The following is a 26,962-nucleotide window of genomic DNA, read 5'->3' on the forward strand; positions in this document are numbered from 1 at the left end:
AAATCAAGGAAAAAATCTCATGTTTTGTATTACTTCAAAATCTGTCTCAATATTAGGTTAATTGAAATGAGCTTTCATTAATTTTAAATGGCTCTGAAGTTTCTCTGTTCTTAGAGAGGATTCATTGAGCCTTTTCATGATATTTTTCAAAAGGACATGTTTCTATATATCAGCAATATATGGTTTTACTCTTCTAGATTCTATGCTTATATGCAGCAAATTTTTAAAATTTTTATTTTAAAATATATTTTTATTGATCTCAGAGAGGAAGGGAGAGGGAGAGAGAATCAGAAATATCAATGATGAGAGAGATTCGTTGATCAGCTGCCTCCTGCATGCCCCCCACTGGGGATTGAGCCCACAACCCAGGCATGTGCCATTGACCTGAATCAAACCTGGGACCCTTCAGTCCTCAGGCCGAGGCTCTATCCATTGAGCCAAACCACCAGGGCACAAATTATCTTAAAATGTCATTTTTGTGCTAAATCTACTTCTAAAATCAGGGTATCGTCACAGGGATTTCTCAAATGTTTAAAAATGTAGATTTATCTGAGCATAGTTCCTTTCTTGTTTTGTTTTTTCCTCCTTTATTTTGCATAGATATTCCACAGATGAGACCAAAGCCACATTATGTCATGATAAAAAAGGATGCTGAAACCAATGAAGCAATATATTGTACAAAGGAGCCTTTCATTAAGGCTCGTGTTATTGTCATTCGTTGGCTGGTTTCTTTCTGGCTTGAGCCAAAGCCACATACAGGACCACATATTCCTGGGATGGAAGGTGAAATCTTGCCAAAGAATATTCAGGTAATACACACATAACTTGCTAAAGTTAGAAATGGCTTAAGAGATTTGTCCACTGATTTGCCTTAGGAGTAGAACACATTTAAATAAAATAATAATAATATTTATTTTGTATAAATATATTTTATAAATCTAAATTTTAACAATAATTATAGGACCAATAGTTTTCGTAGCAAAAATATAAAACTTTTAAGGTATAGAAGATAATTTCAGTTGTTTCTGAGACTCAGCTTTTTTTTTTTTTTTTTTTAACAATTTTTATTGATTTTAGAGAGAGGAAGGGAGAGATATAGAGAGAAACATTGATTGGTTGCCTCCCACATGAGCCCGGAGGACAGTGATTGAACCCGAAACCTGGATATGTGCCCTGATAGGGAATCGAACCTGCCACCTTTTGGTATATGGACGATGCTCCAACTGAGCCACACCAGCCAGAGCTGAGTCTCAGCTTTTAATTTATTTCTGTAGTTTATGTTAATTTTATAGTACTAAAAATATCCTGAATTGTATGAATAAAAATATTCTGAATTTTGCAATAAATTCCTGCAATTGGAAACAGTTTGCAATCAAATGGTTGTAGAACCTTCATAATTCTTGTTAGATTTCTAGGCATTCATAGAATGCTGATTTAAAGTTCTGTCACCATTTTATTCCTTATTTTTCCCCAATAAACACAGAGTCCAGAAATGTTATACAGTTCTACAAAGGAGGAGCTAATATTTAAAAATCGGTTATTTTTAATTAAAGTTTTCCTCTTTTCCACTTTTAATTTTACCCTCAATGTACTTTTTTCCTGAACTTGTCCATATTACTATTTTATTTTTCTTTTCTCAGATTTCCTCATTTAGTTGTAAAAATCTTATACTGTGTGTATATTTTGTATGATTTCTTAAATCTTTTAAAAATTAAGTGGAGTTATAATGTGTTTATTAGTTTACTAGGGGCCTGGTGCATGAAGATTTGTGCACGGGGCGGGGGAGGAGGGGTAGGGTCCCTTAGCCCGACCTGCACCCTCTTCAATCTGGGAGCCCTCAGGGGAGCCCTCTCCAATCCAGGAGTTTCTGTCTGTCTTTGCAATCATATGAGTGAATTGTCTGAGACCCCAACCCAGTTTGGTTTGTTGCTCACAGAATAATAGAGGCAATTTTTTTCTTTGCTTCATTGGTGGAGATTTTCTGGAAGTTTTATGATAACTTCCCTTTAATTTTTCCTAGACACTCTGATTTTACTTATGTCTCTCACCTTTGCTTTCCTTCCATCCCCCACCGCAACAGTAACTTGCTCCAGGCTCACTTTGCTCTAGTGTCTAGGAGATCTGTCTGCCACCAGAACTACAATTCACAGCATTCCTGGTGCTCCCTGCGCTCTGGGTTTTCCCTTCCTGCTCTGCCAAGTCCTCCAAACCGCCAGCTCTCCCTCTCTGCTCTCCGTCTGGTGGCTTGGGGAGCCAGGTTCCCCAAGCCGCTCCACTCTCCGCCAGGTCTCCCGCTCTGCTTTCCGCCCAGCGCCTGTGTATGCAAATTAACCCGCCATCTTTGTTGGGTCAATTTGCATACTCATTTCTGATTGGCCGGTGAGCATAGCGGAGGTACGGTCAATTTACACATTTCTCTTTTATTATATAGTATTAGCATTTAGAAAATTTGACTTATATTCCCCTTACCTTCCTATATATATGGCTGTGTGTGTTTTCCCCAAAACTTTGTTCTCTACAAAGAATTATTAACCTTTTGCACTCGGATGTGAGTATGACTTGACACGGTTAGCATCGGTAGCAGCTCTTTTTATACTCTTTGAATGTATCAATAAATTGAAATATTAAAAAATCCAAATAAGTTTATATGAAAAGAAACTCCAGTTTTTTATTCTACTGCCGCGCTTTGTAAAATCTGGGGTATTTAAAAAATTAAATCCCTAGTAGAATAAAGGAATCGAGAAAAAAGCAAGCGAGTGCAAAGGGTTAAATGTAGAAACTCTCAAGCAGAACTATTTTTCTTATCCCAGAACGTAATAGACTGAAATAGAGTTTTTTTTAATTGGGAAGGCATATTTGAGATCATTCACCTAAAACCTTCTTATTTTATATAGATGGCAAAACTGAGACCAAAAATCGAGTAAATTACCAAAGTAATTTATGATACTTACCAGAATAGTGCTTCTCCTATCATACACCATGGTAGTCATTTCTTCACCACCACCTTAATAACACTTTTACTTTTTCATCTCCAGTCATGGTAAAAATTATATTGTTATTAGAATACTAGAGGCCCAATGCATGAAATTCATGCACGGAGGCGGGGTTCCCTCAGCCCAGCCTGTACCCTCTCCAGTTGGGACCCCCCTGTGGGATCGGGCCTAAACCAGCAGTTGGATATCCTTCTCACAATCTGGGACTGCTGGTTCCTTACTGCTCACCTGCCTGCCAGCCTGATCACCCCTATCTGCCCTCCCCTGCCTCCTGGTTGCCCCCAACTGCCCTCCCCTGATGGCCTGATCTCGCCCCCAATTACCCTCCCCTGCCGGTCTGATCTCACCCCCAATTACCCTCCCCTCCCAGCCTGGTTGCCCCCAGCTGCCCTCCCCTGCTGGCCTGATCTCGCCCCCAATGGCCCTCCCATGCCGGCCTGATCTCGACCCCAACTGCCCTCTCCTGCAGACCTGATCTCGCCCCCAATTGCCCTCCCCTGCAGGCCTGATCTTGCCCCCAACTGCCCTCCTCTGCTGGCCAGTTTGGTTCGGATTGGTCAGTTTCTATGCCAGTCAGCATAAAAAGCTCCACTTCGTAGGTAGCCATTGGCTCCCCACAGCACCCAGATTTGGTTCTGATTGGTCGGTTTCAATGCCAGTCAGCGTCAAAAGCTCTGCTTGCTAGGCAGCCATTGGCTCCCCACAGCACTCAGATTTGGTTCTGATTGGTCTATTTCAATACCAGTCAGCATCAAAAGCTCCGTCTCCTAGGTAGCCAATGGCTCCCCACAGCACCCAGATTTGGTTCTGATTGGTCGGTGTCTATGCCATTCAGCATCAAAAGCTCTGCCTCCTAGGCAGCCATTGGCTCCCCACAGCACCCAGATTTGGTTCTGATTGGTCAGTTTCTATGCCATTCAGCGTCAAAAGCTCCGCCTCCTAGGCAACCATTGGCTCCCCACAGCACCCAGATTTGGTTTTGATTGGTCGGTTTCTATGCCAGTCAGCGTTAGAAGCTTCGCCTCCAGGTAGCCATTGGTTCCTCACAGCACCCACACTTGATTCTGATTGGTTGTTTCCTATGCCAGTCAGCATCTCTGGGCCTATCAACGGGGCCTGATCAGAAAGACGGGGCAGATCAGCAGCCCCGGTGGAGGCACGGCTACTGGCCAGACTGGGAGAGAAAGAGAGAGGCAAGTGCTGATCAAAAGCTGCCACAGAGACAATGGTTCAGTCCCTGCTTCTCTCTTCAGGCCTCTCTCTGGCCCTGATTCACAGCCCCCTCAGCAGTCAGTGCTGGGGCACCATGCCTGCAGCGGAAGCAGGACTGACTTCTGGTTGGTCGAGCCTCTGTCGTTACTGGTCGTTACAACCCAGGATTTTTATATATTAGAATAGACTTTCCTAAAAAATCTTTTGGCTTCATTTCTATTTCTGTTATAATTTTTCTTCCATTTCTTTGTTTTTTGTTTAAAAAGTTTTTAATTGTGTAATTTTTGTCTAGAGATGATTTTAAACATTAAGGCTTTATTGAACAGACAGTCCAATATTACGTTTTTTAATTTATTATTGAAGTTCTGAGCTAACTCTATCTGCATTAATTTCTTACCCAGCTTTAATTATTAACTTATTTGTACTGCAGATATGCTGAAAAACAAATCTAATTATAGATGGGTAGATGACTAGTGGCGACTATCACTGTATCACTTAGATGTTGAATTACTTTTATTGCCATTTCATTATTTTGAATAAATTCTTTGGATTCTGTTAGTATTTGTTATTAGAAGAAAGAATACCTTGTTAATGATTATATTTTCCCCATTTCGTTTTTTATTTTAGAGAGCAGCAGCTAGTTTGGTATCCAGAGAAGAAAATAAAACTGATAATACTGATAAAACAGATAGAACTACAGAACCAGAACAGTCTCATTCTAATACAAGCACTCTGACGGAGCGAGAACCTAGCTCATCTAGCCTCTGTAGTATTGATGAAGAACATCTCACAGACATTGAAATAGTTCGCAGAGTTTTTTCTTCTAAAAGAAGTAATGTAAACTTTGTCACAGAGATATTTCGTCAGGTAAAGTACCTCTCAGTATTTTTAATTTGTAATGCAGACTTGTCTTTAATATTGAATATACTGTACTGACTTCTGGCTCTTTAAAATTTACTCTTCTTAAAAATGGCTTTAAAGTTCATACTTAGTTTTTAAATTTTACTACATGTAGTCCTTTAGTATTTTATATTTTTAGTTTATGATGGTTTTAGTTTAATAACTACCCCCTCATACTTGTTTTCAGAAAATTTTCTTAGTTACTTTGTGATTTGAAACTTTTCTTTCTATCATTTGATTAATAAATTATAATAAAATGATTTCATCTTTCACTTTCTGATCAATAAAGTGGTTTATAAAAATAAGAAGCAATGTTTTAATTGCCTTTATCCTCCCTACAGGGGCTTAGTTTGTCCTGTAAGGCATTCTGAAATTAAAGTTGCTTAAGGCATATATTATTTGGGGAATAAAATAAAGGAGAGAAATGAAAAAAGTGGAAGCTATTTTACATAAAGATAGCTAGAAATTCCTAAATGCACATTCTCAATTACATAGAAATTTTGTGGAAAATAAACCATATGAAACCTTTATTTTATTGTTTAAAGTATTACAAATAGTAGTACATATGTCTCCTTTTTTTCCCCATTGTCCTTCCCCCGGCCTCCCCTAACCCCTGGCACATGCCTCCCCACTCCCTGCTAGTGTCTTGTGTCCACTGGTTATGCTTATATGCATGCATACAAGTCCTTCGGTTGATCTCTTACCTCCCCCCACCACCACCCAACCCTCCCCAGCCTTCCCACTGTAGTTTGACAGTCGGTTCGATGCTTCTTTGCCTCTGTATCTATTTTTGTTCATCAGTTTATAATGTTCTTTATATTCCACAAATGAGTGAGATCATGTGGTATTTTTCTTTCACTGACTGGCTTATTTCACTTAGAATAATGCTCTTCAGTTCCATTCATGCTGTTGCAAATGGTAAGAATTCCTTCTTTTTTTTTTACAACAACGTAGTAGTCCATTGTATAGATGTACCACAGTTTTCTAATCTACTCATCTGCTAATGGGCATTTAGGCTGTGTCCAAATCTTAGCTATTGTAAATTGTGCTGTTATGAACATAGGGGTGCATATATCCTTTCTGATTGGTGTTTCTGTTTTCTTAGGATATATTCCTAGAAGTGGTATTACTGGGTCAAATGGCAGTTCCATTTTTAGTTTTTTGAGGAAACACCATGTTTTCCATAGTGGCTGCACCAGTCTGCATTCCCACCAGCAATGAAGCAGGGTTCCTTTTTGGAGATTAAACCCTTATCTGAAATAGCATTGGCAAATATGTTCTCCCATGCAGTGGGATTTCTTGTTGTTTGGTTGATCGTTTCTTTTGCTGTGCAGAAGCTTTTTATTTTGATGTAGTCCCATTTGTTTATTTTTTTCCTTAGTCTCCATTGCCCTAGGACAGTGGTCGGCAAACTCATTAGTCAACAGAGCCAAATATCAACAGTACAACGATTGAAATTTCTTTTGAGAGTCAAATTTTTTAAACTTAAACTTCTTCTAACGCCACTTCTTCAAAATAGACTCGCCCAGGCCGTGGTATTTTGTGGAAGAGCCACACTCAAGGGGCCAAAGAGCTGCATGTGGCTCGCGAGCCGCAGTTTGCCGACCACAGCCCTAGGAGCTGTGTCTGTAAAGATATTGCTAGGATATATGTCTGCTATTTTGCTGCCTATGGAGTCTTGTAGGATTTTTATGGTTTACTGTCTCACATTTAAGTCCTTTAGCCATTTTGATTTTGTTTTTGTGTATGGTGTAAGTTGGTGATTTAGTTTCATTTTTTTGCATGTATCTGACCAGATTTCCCAGCACCATTTATTGAAGAGACTGTCTTGACTCCATTGTATGCTCTTGCCTCCTTTGTTAAATATATTAATTGAGCATAATGGCTTGGGTCAAATTATGGGTTCTCTGTTCTGTTCCATTGGTCTATATGTTTGTTCCTGTTTCAGTACCATGCAGTTTTGAGAACTGTGGCTTAGTAATATAGCTTGCTATCTGGTATTGTGATCCCTCCAACTTTGTTCTTCTTTCTCAGGATTGCTGTGGCTATTCGGGGTATTTTTTTTTTTATTATTCCAGATGAATTTTTGGAGAGTTTCTTCTAGATCTTTGAAATAAGCCCTTGGTATTTTAATGGGGGTTGCATTGAATCTATAGATTGCTTTAGGTAGTATGGACATTTTAATGATGTTGATTCTACCAATCCATGAACATGGTATGTTCTTCCTTTTGTTTATGTATTCCTCTATCCCCTTTTTTAATGTCCTGTAGTTTTCGAGTACAGGTCTTTTATGTTTTTAGTTAAGTTTATTCCTAGGTATCTTAATTTTTTTGGTGCAATGGTAAATGGGATTGTTTTTTTCATTTCTCTTTGTGTGAGTTCATTATTGATGTATAAAAAGGCCATAGATTTCTGGTTGTTAATTTTGTATCCTGCTACATTACTGAATTCATTTATTTAAGTCTAGTAGTTTTTTGATGGAGTCTTTGGTGTATTCCATGTATAGTATCATGTCATCTGTTAATAAGAACAGTTATACTTCTTCTTTTCCAATTTGGATACCTTTTATTTCTTCTTCTTGTCTGATTGCTATGGCAGCCCTTCTAGTACTATATCGAACAGGAGTTCTTCCTGTTCTTAGGGGAAATGAGTTTAGTTTTTGCCCATTGAGTATGATGTTGGCTATAGGTTTGTCATATAAGGCTTTTATTATGTTGAGGTATGATCCCTCTATTCCCACGTTGCTGAGAGTTTTTATCAAGAAAGGATGTTGGATTTTGTCAAATGCTTTTTCTGCATCAATGGTTATGATTATATGGTTTTTATCTCTAAGTTTGTTTATGTGGTGGATCACATTTATTTATTTGCAGATATTATACTATCATTGCATCCCCAGAATAAATCCCACTTGGTTATGTTGTATGATCTTTCTAATGTATTCTTGGATTCAATTTGTCAGAATTTTGTTGAGAATTTGGCGTCTATGTTCATGAGAGACATTGGCTGTAATTCTCTTTCTTTGTATTGTCTTTATCTGGTTTTGGGATTAGGGTAATGCTGGCTTCATAGAAAGAGCTTGGAAGTGTTCCTTCCTCTTGAAATTTTTGGAAGAGTCTGAGCAAGATAGGTTTTATTTCTTCTTTGAATGTTTGATAAAACTTCACTGTGAAGCGTCTGGTCCTGGGCTTTTGTTTGTTGGAAGTTTTTTGATTACTGCTTCAATTTCCTCCATAGATATTGGCCTATTCAGATTTTTTGATTCCTTTTGGTTGAGTTTTGGAAGGTCATATTTTTTTTAGGAATATGTCCATTTCTTCTAGGTTGACCAGTTTGTTGGAATAGAGTTGCTCATAGTATTTTTTTTACGATTCTTTATATTTCTGTGGACTCTGTTGTTATTTCGACTCTTTTGTTTCTGATTTTGTTTATTTGGGTCCTCTCTCTTTGCTTCTTGGTGAGCCTGGCTAGACGTTCATCAATCTTGTTTATCCTTTCAAAAACCAGCTCTTGGTTTCATTGATCTTTTGTGTGTGTGTGTGTGTGTGTGTGTGTGTGTGTGTGTGTGTGTGAGAGAGAGAGAGAGAGAGAGATAGAGAGAGAGAGAGAGAGAGAGAGAGAGAGAGTGTGTGTGTGGTGTGTGTGTGTATTTTTTTTAGTCTCTATGTCATTTATTTCCGCTCTAATCTTTATTATTTCCTTCCTTCTGTTCACTCTGGGCTTTTCTTGTTGCTCTCTCTTTAATTCTTCAAGTTGCAGATTTAGATGGTTTATTACCAGTTTTTATTGCTTTTTTGAGGTAAGCCTGTAATGCTATGAACTTCCTTCTCAGGAATGCTTTCACTATGTCCCAAAGATTTTGGATTGTTGTATTTTCATTGTCGTTTGTTTCCAGGATGTTTTTTATTTCTTCTTTGATCTTTTTTGTAACCCACTCATTTTTTAATAGTATGATATTCAGCCTCCAAGTGTTTGAATTTTTGTGATTGGTTTTATTGTAGTTGATTTCTAATTTTATGCCATTGTGGTCTGAGAAGATGCTTGATAGGATTTCAGTCTTCTTGAATTTGAAGAGACGTTGCCTGTGTCCCAATATGTGGTCTATCTTTGAAAATGTTTCTTTACACTTGAGAAGAATGTATATTCTGTCGTTTTGGGGTGGAATGTCCTGACGTTATCAATTAAGTCCATCTGATCTAGTGAGTTGTTTAGGATTGAAGTTTCTTTGCTAATTTTTTGTCTAGAGGATTTATCCAGTGATGTTACTGGGGTATTAAAGTCTCCTACTATGATTGTATTGCTGTCAATCTCTCCCCTGATATCTTCCACAAGTTTTTTATGTATTTGGGCTCTGCTGCATTGGGTGCTTATGTGTTTACCAGAGTTATATACTCTTGTATTGATCCCTTAAGAATTATGAAGTGGCCTTCCTTGTCTCTTGCTATAGTCTTTACTTTGAGGTCTATTTTGTCAGATATAAGTATTGCTACTCCAGCTTTTTATTCATTTCCATTTGCCTGATAGATATTTTTCCATCCCTTCATTTTCAGTCTGTGTGAGTCCCTTGTTCTGAGGTGCGTCTCCTGTAGACCACATATATATGGGTCATGTTTTCTTATCCATCAGTCACTCGATGTCTTTGATTGGAGCATTTAATCCATTCACATTTAATGTTATTATTGATAGGTACTTTTTTGTAGCCATTTCTGTGTTATATGCCTGTGTTCCTTCTTCCCTTTCTATTTCTTCTTTTTACAGCATTCCCTTTAGCATTTCTTGCATTGCTCACTTGGTAGTGATAAACTGCCTTAGCATATTTTTGTCTTCGAAGCTCCTGATTTCCCCTTCAATTTTGATTGATAGTCTTGCTGGATAGAGTATACTTAGATTCAGTCCTTTGCTTTGTATCACTTCGTATACTTTAATCCATTCCCTTCTAGTTTGGTGTGTTTTTGTTGAGAAATCCTATCTAATAAAAGGGTAATATGCAAATTGACCGTACCTCCACTATATCCAAAGTCATGCCAACAGCCAATAAGGAGCAAGTATGCAAATTAACCCAACCAAGATGGCTGCAGCCATGGAGAGAGCAGGAGGCTTGGGTTTCCCTGGCAATGGAGGACACCAAGCTTTCAGCCTGCCCTGGCTGACCCAGGCCTCTGCTCAAGGCTACAAAGTTTTAATTATAGAAGATAAATAAATCCCAACAAAAATGGCGGTAGCCACGGAGCTGGAGAGAGCAGGAGGCTTGGGTTTCCCCGGCAATGGGGGAAGCCAAGCTTTCCACCTGCTCTGGCCTGCCTTGGCCTCTGCTCAAGGCTACAAAGTTTTAATTATAGAAGATAAATAAATCCCAACAAAAATGGCTGCGACCACAGAGCGAACAGGAGTCTTGGGTTTCCCCAGCAATGGAGGTTTGTCATACAAGGCTTTTATGATGTTGAGGTATGATCCCTCTATTCCCACATGCTGAGAGTTTTTATCAAGAAAGGATGTTGGATTTTGTCAAATGCTTTTTCTGCATCAATGGTTATGATTATATGGTTTTTATCTCTAAGTTTGTTTATTCGGTAGATCACGTTTATTTATTTGCAGATATTATACTATCATTGCATCCCCGGAATAAATCCCACTTGGTTATGTTGTATGATCTTTCTAATGTATTCTTGGATTCAATTTGTCAGAATTTTGTTGAGAATTTGGCGTCTATGTTCATGAGGGACATTGGCTGTAATTCTCTTTCTTTGTATTGTCTTTATCTGGTTTTGGGATTAGGGTAATGCTGGCTTCATAGAAAGAGCTTGGAAGTGTTCCTTCCTCTTGAAATTTTTGGAAGAGTCTGAGCAAGATAGGTTTTATTTCTTCTTTGAATATTTGATAAAACTTCACTGTGAAGCGTCTGGTCCTGGGCTTTTGTTTGTTGGAAGTTTTTTGATTACTGCTTTAATTTCCTCCAAAGATATCAGCCTATTCAGATTTTTTGATTCCTCTTGGTTGAGTTTTGGAAGGTCATATTTTTTTAGGAATATGTCCATTTCTTCTAGGTTGACCAGTTGGTATATATGCGATTTGATGTGTATGCTATTATGTTGTATTGAAAACAAGCTTGAAAACTTAATATGTCAAATTTTCTGAAGGTGTTAACATAGATATTTTTACGTTTAAAAATGTTGAATTTCGTGCCAAAAAAAGAACATTTGCGGTAAGTTTTAATTCATTACTTTATTTTGAAGAAAAGTGCCGCGAAAAGTGATCGTATACTTCAGGAAGCTTATGGTGAACATGCTCCAGCTCAAGATACTTGTAAGTGCTGGTTTATTGCTTTAAAAGTGATGATTTCAATGTGAAAGACAAAGAACATCCAGGTCAACCGAAAAAGTTTGAAGACCAACAGTTACCAGCATTATTGGATAAATATGCATGTCAAACTCAAAAACAACTTGCAGAAAGATTAAAGGTTGCTCAGCAAACAATTTCCCATCATTTACAAGCAATGGGAAAGATTTTAAAGTAAGGAAAACGGGTGCAACATCAACTGAAAGAAAGACAAATGGAAAACCAAAAAGTCATCAGTAAAATGTTGCTTCAACGGCACAAAAGAAAGTTTTTTTTGCATTGAATTGTGACTGGCGATGAGAACTGGATTTATTTTGAGAATCACAAATGCACAAAATTATGGGTTGATCCAGGTCAACCATCAACATTGACTGCAAGGCCAAATTGCTTATGAAAGAAGAAATGCTCTGTGTTTAGTGGGATCAGGAAGGTGTGGTGTATTATGAGCTTCTAAAACCAGGTGAAACCATTAATACTGATCACTACTGATAACAAATAATCAATTTGAACCACGTTTTGATTGTGAAACGACAAGAATGTGCCAGAAGACACGGCAAAGGAATTTTTGCGTCATGATGACGCACCATCACACCCTTCAAAACCAGTTAAAGTTATGTTAAAAGATCTTGCCTGGGAAGTATTAACATACCTTATGTATTCACCAGACCTTGCTCCTTCAGATTACCACTTGTTCTGATCGATGGCCCATGCACTTTCTGAGCAGCACTTCAAAATGTACAAAGTGGAAAATTGGGTTTCTGACATTTTGGTTTGCCTCAAAACAAGAAAAGTTCTACTGGGACGGTATCCACAAATTACCTGAAAGATGGGGGAAATGTGTAGCTAGCAATAGACATTACTTGGAATAAAGCACTTTTATTGTTTCTCTTAAAATTATTATGTTTTCTTTGATTACAAAATCCACCATTATTAACCAGTACACGTTGTATTTCTTCTTCTTGTCTGATCGCTATGGCTAGCACTTCCAGTACTGTGTCGAACAGGATTGGTGAGAGTGGGCATCCCTGACTTGTTCCTGTTCTTAGGGGAAATGGTTTTAGTTTTTGCCCATTGAGTATGATATTGACTGTAGGTTTGTCATATAAGGCTTTTATTATGTTGAAGTATGATCACTCTATTCCCATGTTGCTGAGAGTTTTTATCAAGAAAGGTTGTTGGATTTTGTCAAATGCTTTTTCTGCATCTATTGATATTTGTCTCTCTGTGATGTATCACATCTATTGATTTGCAGATATTGTACCATCCTTGCATCCCTCGAATAAATCCCACTTGGTCACGGTGTATGATCTTTCTAATGTAATGCTGGATCCTATTTGCTTGGATTTTGTTGAGGATTTTAGCATCTATGTTTATCAGAGATATTCGCCTGTAATTCTCTTTCTTTTTAGTGTCTTTATCTGGTTTTGGGATTAGGGTAATGCTGGCTTCATAGAAAGAGCTTGGAATTGTTCCTTCCTCTTGAATTTTTTGGAATAGTCTGAGCAAGATAGGTTTTAGTTCTTTGAATGTTTGGTAAAACTCCCCTGTGAAGAAGTCTGGCTTAGGGATTTTGTTTGCTAGAAGTTTTTTGATTACTGCTTCAATTTCCTCCATAGATATCGGCCTATTCAGATTTTTTTTATTCCTCCTGGTTGAGTTTTGGAAGGTCGAATTTTTCTAGGAATATGCCCATTTGTTTTAGGGTGACCTGTTTGTTGGAATAGAGTTGCTCATAGTATTTTTATTTATTTATTTATTTACGATTTTTTGTATTTCTGTGGGCTCTGTTGTTATTTTGCCTCTTTCATTTCTGATTTTGTTTATTTGTGTCCTCTCTCTCTGCTTCTTGCTGAGCCTGGCTAGAGGTTCATCAATCTTGTTTATCCTTTCAAAAAATCAACTCTGGGTTTCATTGATATTTGGTATTTTTTTTTTTTTATCCCTGTGTCATTTATTTCTGCTCTGATCTGTATCATTTCCTTCTGTGCACTCTCAGCTTTTCTTGTTGCTCTTTCTAATTCTTTAAGTTGTAGAGTTAGATAATTTATTATCAGTTTTTCTTGTTTTTTGAGGTAGGCCTGTAATGCTATAAACTTCCCTCTCAGGACTGCTTTCACTGTGTCCCAAAGATTTTGGATTGTTGTGTTTTCATTGTCATTTATTTCCAGGATGTTTTTTATTTCTTCTTTGATCTCTTTGGTAACCCAATCATTGTTTAATAATATGCTATTTAGACTCCAAGTGTTTGATTTTTTAAAATTATTTTTATTGTAATTGATTTCTAATATACCATTGTGATATAAGAAGATGCTTGATAGGACTTCAGTCTTCTTGAATTTGAAGAGACTTTGCCTGTGTCCCAATATGTGGTTTATCTTTGAAAATGTACCATGTGCACTTGAGAAGAAAGTATATTCCGTAGCTTTTGGGTGAAATGTTCTGAAGATGTCAATTAAATCCATCTGATCTAGTGACTCATTTAGGATTGCTGTCTCATTGTTGATTTTTTTTTTCTAGAGGATTTATTCAGTGATGTCAATTAGGTATTATAGTTCCCTATCATGATTGTAATTCTGTCGATCTCTCCCTTGATATCTTTCAGAGGTTTTTTATGTATTTGGGTGCTTCTGCATTGAGTGCATATATGTTTACTAGAGTTATATCCTCTTGTTGATTGATCCCTTTAGTATTATGAAGTGGCCTTCTTTATCTTATTACGGCCTTCTCTTTGAGTTTTATTTTGTCAAATGCAAGTGTTGCTACCCCAGCTTTTTTTTTTTTTTTTTTCCCAATTGCCTTTAAATTCTTTTTCCATTCCTTTCAGTCTGTGTGAGTGCCTTTTCCTGAGGTGGGTTTCTTGTAGACAGCATATGCATTTGGGTCATGTTTTGTTATCCATTTAGCCACCTGATGTCTTTTGATTGGAGCATTTAATCCATTTATGTTTAAGGGTATTATTGATACTTGTTTGTAGCCATTTTTATTCTGTATGCTTGTGTTCCTTCTGCCCTTTCTAGTTCTTCTTTTTAGAGCATTCCCATTAGCATTTCTTACATTGCTTGCTTGGTAGTGATAAACTCCTTTAGCCTTTTTTTAAAAAAATCTGTGAAGCTCCTGATTTCCCCTTCAATTTTGAATGATAGCCTTCCTGGATAGAGTATTCTTGGATTCAGTCCCTTACTTTGTATCACTTTGTATACTTCATTCCATTCCCTTCTGCCCTGATGTGTTTCTGTGAGAAATCATTTGAATAATCTAATGGGAGATCCCTTGTATGTAACTCTCTGCCCCACTCTTGTATCCTTTTAAGATTCTCTCTTCGTTGATAACATTTGCCATTGTAATTACAACATGTCTTGGTGTGGGTCTTTTTGGGTTCATCTTGTTTGGTACTTTCTGTGCCTCTGTGCTTGTGTAATTTACCCCCCATCCCCCAAATCAGGGTAGTTTTCTGTCATTATTTCTTCAAACAGGTTTTCTAGTCCTTGCTCCTCTTCTTGTCCTTCTGGCACCCCTATTATATGGATGTTACTTCATTTCATGTTGTCCCAAAGCTCCCTTAAGCTCTCCTCCTGTTTTCTAATTTTTTTCTCAAATTGCTGTTCATAGTGGGTGTGTTTTACTGCCCAGTCTTCTAATTTGCTAATTTGGTCTTCCACTTCTTCAGTCTCCTTTGAAACCTTCCATTTTGTTTTTTATTGTAGGTATTTCATTCTTCATTTCCTTATGATGGTTACATAAGTTTGTGATTTTCTCATCTATCTGATTTATGAACTGTGTGACCCTTATGCTGAATTCTTTTTCTGACATATTGCATGCCTCCATCTCATTTAGTTCCTTTTCTGGCAATTCCTCCTTTTCTTTCCTTTGGAGGTTGTTTCTTTGTCTCCCCATTTTAGCTGTCTCTTTCTGGCCCTGGGCTCCCTGCTTGGGGTCTCAGGTATTGAAGACCCTAGCGTTTCAATTATCTGGAATTCAATAGACCAGGGGCTGGGTCTGCCTTGAGTTTCACACTTCTGTTGACTCTGCTCTGAGTTATAGCTCCTTCTCCCCTCGTTCTGGACCTTCAATTATCCACTTCAGATACTCAGGGTCAGTGGAGGCACGTGCACAGTTCCTCTGGTGTGCGACTTCCTGTGAGGGCTCAGAGTCCTCTGGCATGCAATTCACTGGACGGTGCCGGCACCCAAGGCAGAATGGCACCCTAGGTCCCTCTGGCAGCACACATGCAGTGTGGTACTATGACCTGTGGCTGGGAGCTCCAGGTTGCACCAGCAGCTCTGACTTGGGCCGGGGTTAGTGCGTGCGCCAGGTGAAACTCTACCTGTGTCGGGGGCAGAGCCTGCACTGATCATTCCGGGGTGCAGATCCCGCAGTGTTCTTGGGCAGTAGGGTCATACACTCTCTCACCAAGGGGTCCAGGTGCCCAGTAGCACAGGTCCAGTGGCTGAAGCGGCAGGCTTGATAGGAGGGGTATATACTTTAAGTCTCACCAAGGTGTGCAGGAGCCGAGTCCCATGGGTCCTACGGCTGAAGCAACGGGGTTTTGCAGGGGAGGAAGGGGTCACGCACTCTGAAACTCACTAAAGGTTCCAGGCGCTGAGTTGTGTGGGGCCTATGGCTAAAGTGGCAGGGTTGGCGTGAGGTTCATGCACTCCAAAACTCATTGAAGGGTTCAGGCGCCGTGTCTCTTGGGGCCTGTGTCTGAAACAGCAGGCTTGGCAGGAGGGGAGCGCACTCTGGGTTCACAGGAGCCTGCGGCCAGGGAGGTGGCAGGTCTTTGGTCATAGTGGCTAGAGGGTCCGGGATGTTGTCTGAGGCTAGTCTGGGTGGTGGTAAGGCTGTGCTCCTTGACACAGCAGCTCTCCCCTTCAAGATGGCGTGGTTTCTGTGCCAGAGCTAGTTGCTCCGGGAGTGCTTGCAGCAATAGCAGGGTCTTCCTGTCTAGGAGAGCCCAGTCTGCCAGCCCCCGAGACTGCTGAAGGATCTAACTCTCCCTCCCTCACACACACATATACCACACACTCCCCTTTCTCTCCCTCTCATTAGTCTTTTCAAAGAATGAACTTTTGCTTTTAAAATTTTATCAGTTTTATGTTTTATCAGTTTGTTTTTCTCTTTATTATTTTTTCTTTTTCCTTTTCCTGATTTTATTTTGGTGTGGATTTTTTTTTAGCTAATTCATATTAGCCTCACATTTTTCTCATATAAGCATTTTTGAGGCTATTATTTTACCTCTTAATAATGTTGTATCTACAGTCTACGGATTTTGATGTATAGCATTTTTGTTATTGTTTACTTCTAAGTATTTTTTAACTTTCATGTTAATTCCTTCTTTGACCTATGAATCATTTCTCAATGTATATCTTCCAAACATTTTAGATTATTTTAGTTTTCTTTTTTCTAACAAATTTCTAATTTTTTGGTCAGAGAATATAGTCCTTATAGTACTAATTACTTAAAATTTATTAAAATGTACAGTTCAATATGTAGTCACTTCTCATAAATATCCTATGTCTTTGAAAACAATGTATTATTTTGAGTTCAGGAATCATTAAAGTCTCTTATATCAAGCTTATTGTGTTTGTTAACTTTTCTGTGTCCTCACTTAAGATATATGGTCAGTTTAACATCACAGTTATAGAGAGGGGTGTGTTAAAATCTAATACTCTGATGGTGACTTGTCTACATTTTCCTTTATAGTTTCATAGACTTTTAAAAATATATATATTTGATTGATTTCAGAGAGAAAGGGATAGGGAGAGAGAGATAGAAACATCAATGATGAGAGAGAAGCATTATTTGACTGCCTCCTTCACACACCCTACTGAGGATAGAGCCCAAAACCCAGGCATTTGCCCTTGACTGGAATAGAACCTGGGACCCTTCAGTTCGCAGTCCGACTCTCTATCCATTGAGCCAAACCGGTTAGGGCTCATAGATTTTGTTTTGTATAATTTGAAGCTGTGTAATTAGGTAACATACATGTTTATAATGATACTAGAGGCCTGGTGCACAAATTCGTGCACGGGTGGAGTCTAGCCACCCCACCCCAACGGGGGCCCATCGGGCCGGGCTAGCAGGGGGATGGGCCACAGGCAGTTGGCTGACTGGCCCTGCCCCCAATCGGGGTGTGGGGGACCTATCGGGGCCAGGGCTGGCCAGGGGGAGCAGGAGGGGCAGTTGGCTGGGTTACCCCACCCCTCATCAGGGTGTTGGGGGCTGATTGGGGGTGGAGCTGGCTGGGGGGAGTGCCCACGGGCGGTTTACTGGCTGGCCCCGCCCCCAATCAGGGTGTTGGGGACCTATCAGGGGCTGAGCCAGCCAGGGCAGGGGGAGCCGATTGGGGCCCTTATCAGGCTGGTTGGCTGTTGCAGTGTGCGTCATAGTCACTGGTCGTTCTGATCGTTCCACCGTTCCGGTCGCTAGGCTTCTTCCTATCTAAGAAAAGGGTAATATGCAATTAACCGTCACTCTGTCACAAAGATGGCTGCGTCCATAGCCACAAGATGGTGGTGCCCAGTCCCCTCAACCCCGCCGGAGTCCCCCAGCGCTGGGGGGCGGTCACTGAGAGCGGGCAGCGTAAGCAGCCTGGAGGAATGCTTGCTTCATCGCTGTGGCGACTAGTTAAGCGTTCTGCCCCGGCCGCGGAGGGCCTCTGGGCAGTGGCCGCAGAGGGCCTCTTGGTCACAGAGAGCCTTTGGACATCAGGCACGGAGCAGCCAGGCCCTGCAGAGAGCTACTGGTGCACGGATTCTTGCGCAGGGCTACTAGTTTATATATATAGATCTTGGTGAATTAAACCTTTTATTTATGGCCTTTGTTTTACATATATCTTATCTACTACTAGCAGCCCGTTTGCACGAAGATTCGTGCAATAGACCTTCATTCACCTGGCTGCCTGTACCAGTTTTCTGCCGGCACCGGGGACCCAGGCCTTGGCTGTGGCCACCGCCTTCTGCCTTCTTTCAGGGTCGGGGCTTGGCCCCGGGCGGCGGCCTTGAGCTCTGCTGCACCCCAGCGTCCCTGCTAAGGATCATAGGAGCTGACCCCAGGTGGTTGCCTGCTATCCGTGCAGGCTCCCCGCTGGTGCCCAAGGTCGGGAAAGCCTCCGCCCGAGGTTTTCCCGGCCTTGGGCTCGGCCACACCCAGCGTCCCTGCTACCGATCACAGGAGCCGACCCCCTGGTCGTTGCCTGCGATCCGTGCAGGCTCCCCGCTGGTGCCCAAGGCTGGGAAAGCTTCCGCCCGAGGCTTTCCCGGCCTTGGGCTCGGCCACACCCAGCGTCCCTGCTACGGATCTTAGGAGCCGACCCCCTGGTCGTTGCCTGTGATCCGTGCAGGCTCCCCGCTGGTGCCCAAGGCTGGGAAAGCTTCCGCCCGAGGCTTTCCCGGCCTTGGGCTCGGCCGCACCCCAACGTCACTGCCACGGTTTCCTGGTGGGCGTGGCTGGTGGGCGTGGCTTGTGGTGTAGCAAAGGTACGGTCAATTTGTATATTACTCTATTATTAGTTAGGATTAGTACATTTATATTGCTTTTTTTTTTATGAGAATTAGCCTCATGTGTCTTTTTTTAAGTATTTTCAACCCTTTTTATATAATTAGATTTATATGTCTCTTGTGAATATGGTTCGACTTTTAAAAATGTGTATCTTTTAATTGGAATACTTATATTTATTTTAATTACTAATATGTTTAAATTTATTGTTACTCTATTTTGTTCCTTCTATTTTTCTTTTTTATATATTTTTCTCATATTTTTTACTTTCTTTTTAATTAATGACTTTTCATTCTGTATCCTCTTTCCCATCATATGGTTTGAAAGTTATACTCTTTCTTTTTAGATACTTCTAAAATGTATATAAATTATATCATGGTCTACTATCATCTGCAACTTCCCTTTCGCATAAACCATTGTTTTTGAGATTTGTTGTTGATACATCCTTCATTCATTTTAGCTACTTTGTGGCATTGCAATTAATGATGATTTTTAATTTATTTCAGAGAGGAAGGGTGAGGGAGAGAGGGAGAGAAAAATCAATGATGAGAGAGAATCATCAATCAATTGCCCCCTCATGCCCCCTACTGGAGATCAAGCCCACAACCCTGACATGTGCCCTGACTGGGAATCGAACCATGACCTCTTGGTTGATAAGTTGACACTCAACCACTGAGCCAGGAAGGCTGGGCTGATTTTTAGAATTGAAATGAATAGGTAGTGGTTGTAAAATGAAAAATTAAAAGCAATTTAATTCAATTTCTGTTTGTAAATAAAAAGTACAGTGAAATATTACATAAACACAAACATGCGTAAGGAAAGGATTTGGGTGGTGTGATTAAGAATATATTTACGGTTTTATTTTTGTTGCCTGAATTGTATAAAAAATTCCTTTTGAGCCCTAGCTGGTTTTGTTCAGTGGATAAAGCATCAGACTGAAGACTCCCAGGTTTGATTCTGGTCAAGAGCACGTACTTTGATACAGGCTCCTGCCCCTGGTCAGGGGCATGCGGGAGGCAACCAATCAGTGTGTGTCTCTCACATCAGTATTTCTCTCCGTCTTTCCCTCTCCTTTCAACTCTCATAAAATCAATGGGAAACATATCCTTGGGTGAGGATTTAAAAAAAAAATTATTTTGATGTGAAAATATAGTATTCTTGTGAGTGACAAGGACATATTTCCTTTTCAAAAAGTTAAGGCAACCTGGCAAATACTTAAAGAAAAGAATAACTAAAATATTTATTTTAATTTCTGAAGTATTATTGTCTTAATATTTAATTTATATAAATTTGTTATAAGTAAAAGAAAATAAGAAAACTGTAACTTTTTCTTCATATGCTTAGAAAAGCTCAGTTGATTTGTTTCATGTGATTTTTATTCTCAGAGTTAGATTTTGTTTTGTTTCAATTAAAATCTTGTTTTTAAATATACTTTTATTGATTTTTAGAGAGAGAGGAAAGGAGAAGAATAGAGAGAGAGAAAATTGATGAGAGAGAAACATCATCAATTGACTACCTCCTGTATACTGGGGATTGAGCCCGCAACCTAGGCATATGCCCTAATCAGAAATCAAACTGGTGACCTTTTCGTTCAGGGGTCGACATCACTATCTCTCTGTTCCTCTCCCTTCCTCTCTAAAATCAGTAAAACATATATATTTTTAAATGGTCTATACCTCATTTTATAAAAGGATAGAAATATATGTATTAGTGGTTTTTGGCAAAGTAAAAGGCATCTAAAAAGTATCATTATTTCTTTTCTTTTTTTCACTAGGCATTTTTATTACCAATTTGTGAAGCAGCAGCAATGAGGAAAGTGGTAAAAGTATATCAAGAATGGATTCAGCAAGAGGAAAAACCTTTGTTCATGCAAGAGCCTGAAGAAATTGTGATTTCTTCTTCTGACTTACCTTGCATTGATAATGTTCCAGACCATGATATTTCAATGGAAGAAGGAGAAAAGAGAGAAGAGGTAAAATAAGACTTATATACTTTATTATTCGTTTAATAGATTAGATTTTCAAAAAGTGTGATGTTAACACACATATACTTACTAAATGGGAAGGTAAAGATACCATTAGTATATTTTATAATTTCGGTAACATTACAATTAGCTCAGTACCCTATCCCAAAGCACTTTGATGTCACAACTTTAAAAAAAAATAATATTGAGGTTATATATACTAAATCATTATGTCATTGTCTAGATCAAAATTAGATGCTATTATAAAAGGTATAATATTGAAAACTGTGGTAGTAGATCAAAATGGATGTTGTCATACATACTTCTTAGAGTGATTACCAAACTACAGTTCTTCTTACCTATCTTATTCTAAGATTGGGTACCCAGCACAAACCAGAATATTCTGAGTCCTTTCTTAAAAATTTTTGCATTAATGCCAGTTGCAGAATAAAAAACATCTGATGTGCTAAATAAGTTGGTCTGTGTTAAAAATGACTGACTTTTCTCACAGTGGGGAAAAGATTAGAGAAAGGAGAGAAGAAGTGGAATTTGCCCCCCTCTCCCCCCGGTTCCTTTTATTTCTTAAACCTAAATGAATTTTTGTCCTTTAGTTGTTTCACTGTTCTCATAGGTCAGGTTCTCACCAAAAATGAGAATCTGATATTGACATGTCTCTTACTAAATCCAGATAGGAGCAACTTGGTAATGTTTATTCACCTTGGTGATTCATTTAATATTATCAATGAAATCAGAATTTTAACCAATGAATGTATAGGCTACATCCTTAGGGATTTAGCGAATCAATTATACATATATGTATATATACATTTATATTGAGTGGCCAGATTATTATGATCTCTGAACGCATAATAATCTGGCCACTCAGTGTATATCCTATATAATAAAAGGCTAATATGCAAATTGTCCCCTCGACCAGGAGTTTGACCAGCAGGCAGGCCAGCCAGCTGCCCATGTCCCCTCCCCCTGGCCAGGCTGGCCGGACCCCACCCATGCACGAATTCATGCACCGGGCCTCTAAAATACACACACACACACACACACACACACACACACACACACACACTGAGTGGCCAGATTATTATGCGATCAGAGATCATAATAATCTGGCCACTCAGTGTATATATATATGTATGTATGTATTTGTAGGGCATTCTTCCCTATGTCTAAGAAGGGGGAGAATGTAACTAAGAAATTTAATTGAAGTAACTAAAATTAACCATGTAAATTATGAAATAAAATTTCCAGTTCTACTTATTATATACCAACAAAAATATCCAAATTTTGCACCAAGCTAGAGGATAAAGCTGTCAGTCTAAATAATCTGTTTTCCCCCAAATTTTTGTCATGAATTTTTAGCTTAATACTGAGCCTACCCTGTGTCATTTACTATCCTTAAATTAAAATGACAGATAATATAATCTATTTACATAACTAAAAATCAAATAGTTGAAAGTGGGAGGAAAGAACAAAGCTACAAATGCAAGGTGATATAAGTGTGTTGTACAGGTGTCTTCTGCTGCTTAAATACTGCAACCAGTGTTGCCATTAGAGATGTGATTTTTTTTTTAATGCCAGCAACTCTTGCTAATGGCATGAATGAAAAACAAGATAGAATCATTTATTGATTTACTAGAGGCCTGGTGCCCTCGGGGGATGTCCGACTGATGGCTTAGGCCCACTCTGCTGCGCTTACCAGCCGTAAGCTCGGCTTTTGGCTGAGCAGTGCTCCTCCTGTGGGAGTGCAATGACCACCAGGGGGCAGCTCCTGCATTGAACATCTGCCCCTGATGGTCAGTGTGCATCATAGTGACTGGTCTTTCCACTATTCAGTCAATTTGCATATTAGCCTTTTATTATATAGGATATTTCTGATAAATTTAATATATTAAAAATCATTTAAAATTAGGCATTACTCATAAAATGGAGTTAAGTTATACATTCAGATAATTTTTATAAATGGTTTTTTTGTTTAGTTTTTTTAATAAATGGGGTTTTTTCACATAGTGCACGTGGACATTTGTAAGACATATTGGATACAGGATAGTTTGTGTATGTGCAGATTCTCAGGCACCTTATAGTATGTTTAGCATTCCGTGGATCATTTATTAAAAATCTATCGTCTTCTCATTTCTTGTGACAATAAAACACTTCCACAAATTACAAATTGTTCTGTAAAACATGCCAATTGAGAAAGTTTTGGAGATATAAGCCCCCAAAAAACACCATTTCTGTCTTTACATAACTTATGATTTAGCAGGAAGACAAATATTCAAAGTAAATAGTATAAAACAATATTATTTCTGTGATCTAGTGTGTGAAAGAGGGAACATCTAACAGTTTAGGGAAGGCTTCATGGAGGAGGTAATATGATGTAAGGAGCAGGTAACAAATGGGAAAGGAACTGCAAAGTGTGAATAGAATCTACAAAAATGTGCAGGTATACCATTGTAATTGGCTTTGGTTACATTCTGGACACTGGAAAGCCTTCAAATGATTATGAATAGAAGAATGCATGAGTAGTTACATATTTCAGGAGTATTATACCAAGTCTCGGTTGAAAGATAGATTGGAGGCCAATCTGGAGGCAAGAGACTAGTTAGGAAATATTAGCCAAGTTCAGAAGGGAGATACTAAGTACCTGATAGAGATAGGACAGTGGCAGTTACATATATATATATATATATATATATATATATATATATATATATATATATATATATAAAAGCCTAAACGACCGTTGCAACCGAAACAACCGAACAGGCTGCGAGGACGACCAGGCCAGCAGGGGGGTTAGTGAGGGATGACCACACGACTGAGCCGCAGGCTGCATGGGGCAACCAGGCTGGCAGGGGGTTTAGTGAGGGACGAACACACGACTGAGCAGCAGGCTGCGTGGGGCGACCAGGCTGGCAGGGGGTTTAGTGAGGGACGACCACACGACTGAGCAGCAGGCTGCGTGCAGTGACCAGGCCGGCAGGAGGGGCAGTGAGAGGCAATCAGGCCAGCAGGCAGAGGTGGTTAGGGGTGATCAGGCTGGCAGGGTGGGCAGTTATGGGCAATCAGGCAGGCAGGCAGGTGAACGGTTAGGAGCCAGCAGTCCAGGATTGTGAGAGGGATGTCCCGGATTGGAGAGGGTGCAGGCTGGGCTGAGGGGACCCTCCTCCTCCCGTGCACGAATTTCATGCACCGGGCCTCTAGTGGTAATATAAGGAACAAGACTGATATATGAGCTGCTTTGGTGGTACAATCAATATGTCTTGATGATTAAATTGGCTGGGAGAAATGAGAAATGGGGAGGTGTCCCAAGTTTCTTTTTTTGGGTAGTTGCCATTCACTCTTGAATAGGAATTTTAAAAATGCAAGTGTGGTGGTAGTGGCCAAGGTGGCTAGAGAGGTTAGTAGGAAGTTGGGGGTTGGGGGAAGACTTAGTTAATAAGCTTCCTTTTAAACATTTTTAATTTGAGGTACTTGTGGATCATTCAGGAAAAATTATTTAGATGATACCTGGAGCTTATGAGAAAGGTACTGTTTTGGCTACTCAGAGCTGAGTTCAGTGCTGTTTCTGGCAATGGCAAAGTATTAGATGAAACCACCTGCATTTTACAATGATAAGCTCTAGAAAAAAATATTAGAAAAAAAAACTATTTGAAGATACTGGTGAGTGGCCAAAAGCTGAAAGAAACTAGAGAGTAACTTTAAGAAAGGGAACAACATTGAGTGAAATTTCTGTTTGTGTGGCTTTTCACAGATAAGGGAAATCTCTAGTCAGTAAGATTTTGACAGCTATAACTCAAGCAGAAAGCTGCAATTTTACTGGTTTCAAGTATCAGAATTCTTTCTACGGATAATAGGAATTTTACTAATCTTAAGTATGATAAATAGAAGCAATTTTCTATTTTATTTAAGTTTTTTAGATTAAGGCATTTACTTTAGAACAAAATCCATCTCTTTCAAGGCTGTGTAAGTGGGTAAGTATACAGAGGGGAGGTTTATTCATTTGGTACATAGAAAAATGTCTCTATATCTGAAATGATACAATAATGTCTGGTGAACAAACAGCTTTTGTAATCAAATAAGACATCTGCTGTTTTGAGAATATGCTTAGCAGTGGTATCCAATAATTTCCAGTTTACTTCAACTTACTGATTTGTCATAGCATTCTTAATTAATAAAGTATTAAAAACTTGGTATTTTGCTTCAGGAAAATGGAACCAATATTGCTGATCATGTTCGAAATTCCACTTGGGCAAAAAATGGCACCTATCAAGATGTTCTTCATAACGCCTCTGAAGAAGCCACAGAACAAAACATACGAGCTGGTACCCAGGCAGTTTTGCAGGTGGATCACTTTTTGATTATTTTTTAAAAATAACATAATCATTAAACAATTTGAACATAGTTCAGTATTTCAGTGTAGAGTATAATTTTTTAAATGTAATAAATTTGCCAACCACCGTTATCAGGCCGTCTTGTTTCCTAGCTTTCTTTCATATCTTACATCCAATTTGACAACAAATCCTGTCAGTTTTCATAATGTATGCAGAATTGGACTAGGATTGAGCACTCACATTACCTCTTGTGTCCAGGCCTCCATAATCTTTCATCTGGATTATTGCAGTAAACTCCTTTTTAAAAAAAGTATGTCTTTATTGATTTCAGAGAGAAGCAGGGAGGGGGCGAGAAAGATAGAAACATCAATGATAAGAGTGAATCATTGATTGGCTGCCTCCTGCACTGGGGATCAAGCCTGAAACCTGGGCATGTGCCTTACCAGAAATCAAACTGTGACCTCCTGGTTCATAGATCGATGCTCAGCCACTGAGCCATGCTGGCCAGAATGCAGTAAACTCCTAATTAGTATTTTTGCTTTTACTCTTGCCCACCCATCACCCTGGTAATCTCAAAATAATAGCCAGAGTGATCCTATTAAGAACAGTCAGTTCATGTCATTTTTCTGCTTAAAACTTGCTAGTAAGTTTATCATTCATCGTAAAAACAAAAGCCTTTTTAATGGTCTGTTAAGGTTTTACTTACATCACCAGAGGCCCAGTGCACGATTTCATGCACCATTGGGGTCCCTCTGCCTGGCCTGTGGGATCTGCCGAAACCGGCTCTCCGACATCCCCCCAGGAGTCCTGGATTGCGAGAGGATGCAGGCCAGGCCGAGGGACCCCACCAGTGCACAATCAGGGCCGGGGAGGGACGTGGGATGTTGCAGCCAGGGAGGGACCGCCGGAGGGCTCCAGGGCATGTCCGGCCAGTCTCGCTCAGTCCCGATTGGCCAGACCCCAGCAGCAAGCTAATCTACCAGTCAGAGTGTCTGCTGTCTGCCCCCTGGTGGTCAGTGCACATCATAGCGACTGGTTGACTCTCTGCCCCCCCTCACCCCCCGCTGGTCAGTGCATGTCACAGGGAGTGGTTGAGATGCCTTAGCATATTATGCTTTGATTGGTTGAACAGATGACCAGACACTTAGCATATTAGGCTTTTATTATATAGGGTTATATAGGGTTGTTCCTCAGATTGTAATCCATAGACTGACTAATGCTGGCCCACAACATAATTATAAAATTGGGAGTAATTTTATAAACTGAGTCATTGAATATCTCTCAAATCTAATGAAAGTTTGGGTTTGTATGTCTTTTTGCATTTCCTTTTTCCTCTTCTTTTTTTTTTTAAATCATATTTCTAATAGAACCTTTCTGCTAAAGATTGGTGGAAGAAACTTGTTCTTTTACCACTGGTAGTATGAGAATCTATGCTTCACATGCTCTGTCTCTGTTTCTTAATGTAGTTCCCACTGCCTTTTCTCCTTCCTCACCTCATTCTATACTCCTTGCTGTTTCTCATATGTGCTGCACAGGCTGTCACCTCAGTTACCTTAAATCACATCTTCTTTTGTCTGGAAAGCTTTTCTCCCAGATTGCTACAGAGTTCAGTTTTGTCTTTTCCTTTTCAATTTATTCATGTTTATATTCATTCTCTACTCCCTGCTTCACCACTTCCTTTTGAATGCGTGGCATCCTTGAGGACAATGAGATGA

At 39.5% G+C, this 26,962-nt stretch overlaps 1 protein-coding gene across 4 annotated transcripts in view; it reads left to right on the forward strand.

Annotated features, from left to right (window-relative positions):
• RALGAPA1 (Ral GTPase activating protein catalytic subunit alpha 1) overlaps window positions 1-26,962 on the forward strand; it is a 278,398-nt gene that overhangs the window by 53,084 nt on the left and 198,352 nt on the right. For all 4 annotated transcript variants that reach the window (XM_079767517.1, XM_079767520.1, XM_079767518.1 and 1 more), the window contains exons 9-12: window positions 601-809; window positions 4,833-5,072; window positions 20,710-20,907; window positions 25,121-25,258. In XM_079767517.1, coding sequence (XP_079623643.1) covers window positions 601-809; window positions 4,833-5,072; window positions 20,710-20,907; window positions 25,121-25,258 — 785 coding nt within the window. The remainder of the gene's footprint in view (window positions 1-600; window positions 810-4,832; window positions 5,073-20,709; window positions 20,908-25,120; window positions 25,259-26,962) is intronic.

This window comes from Cnephaeus nilssonii (assembly GCF_951640355.1).
Source record: "Cnephaeus nilssonii genome assembly, chromosome: 4".
NCBI classification, from domain to species: Eukaryota; Metazoa; Chordata; class Mammalia; order Chiroptera; family Vespertilionidae; genus Cnephaeus; species Cnephaeus nilssonii.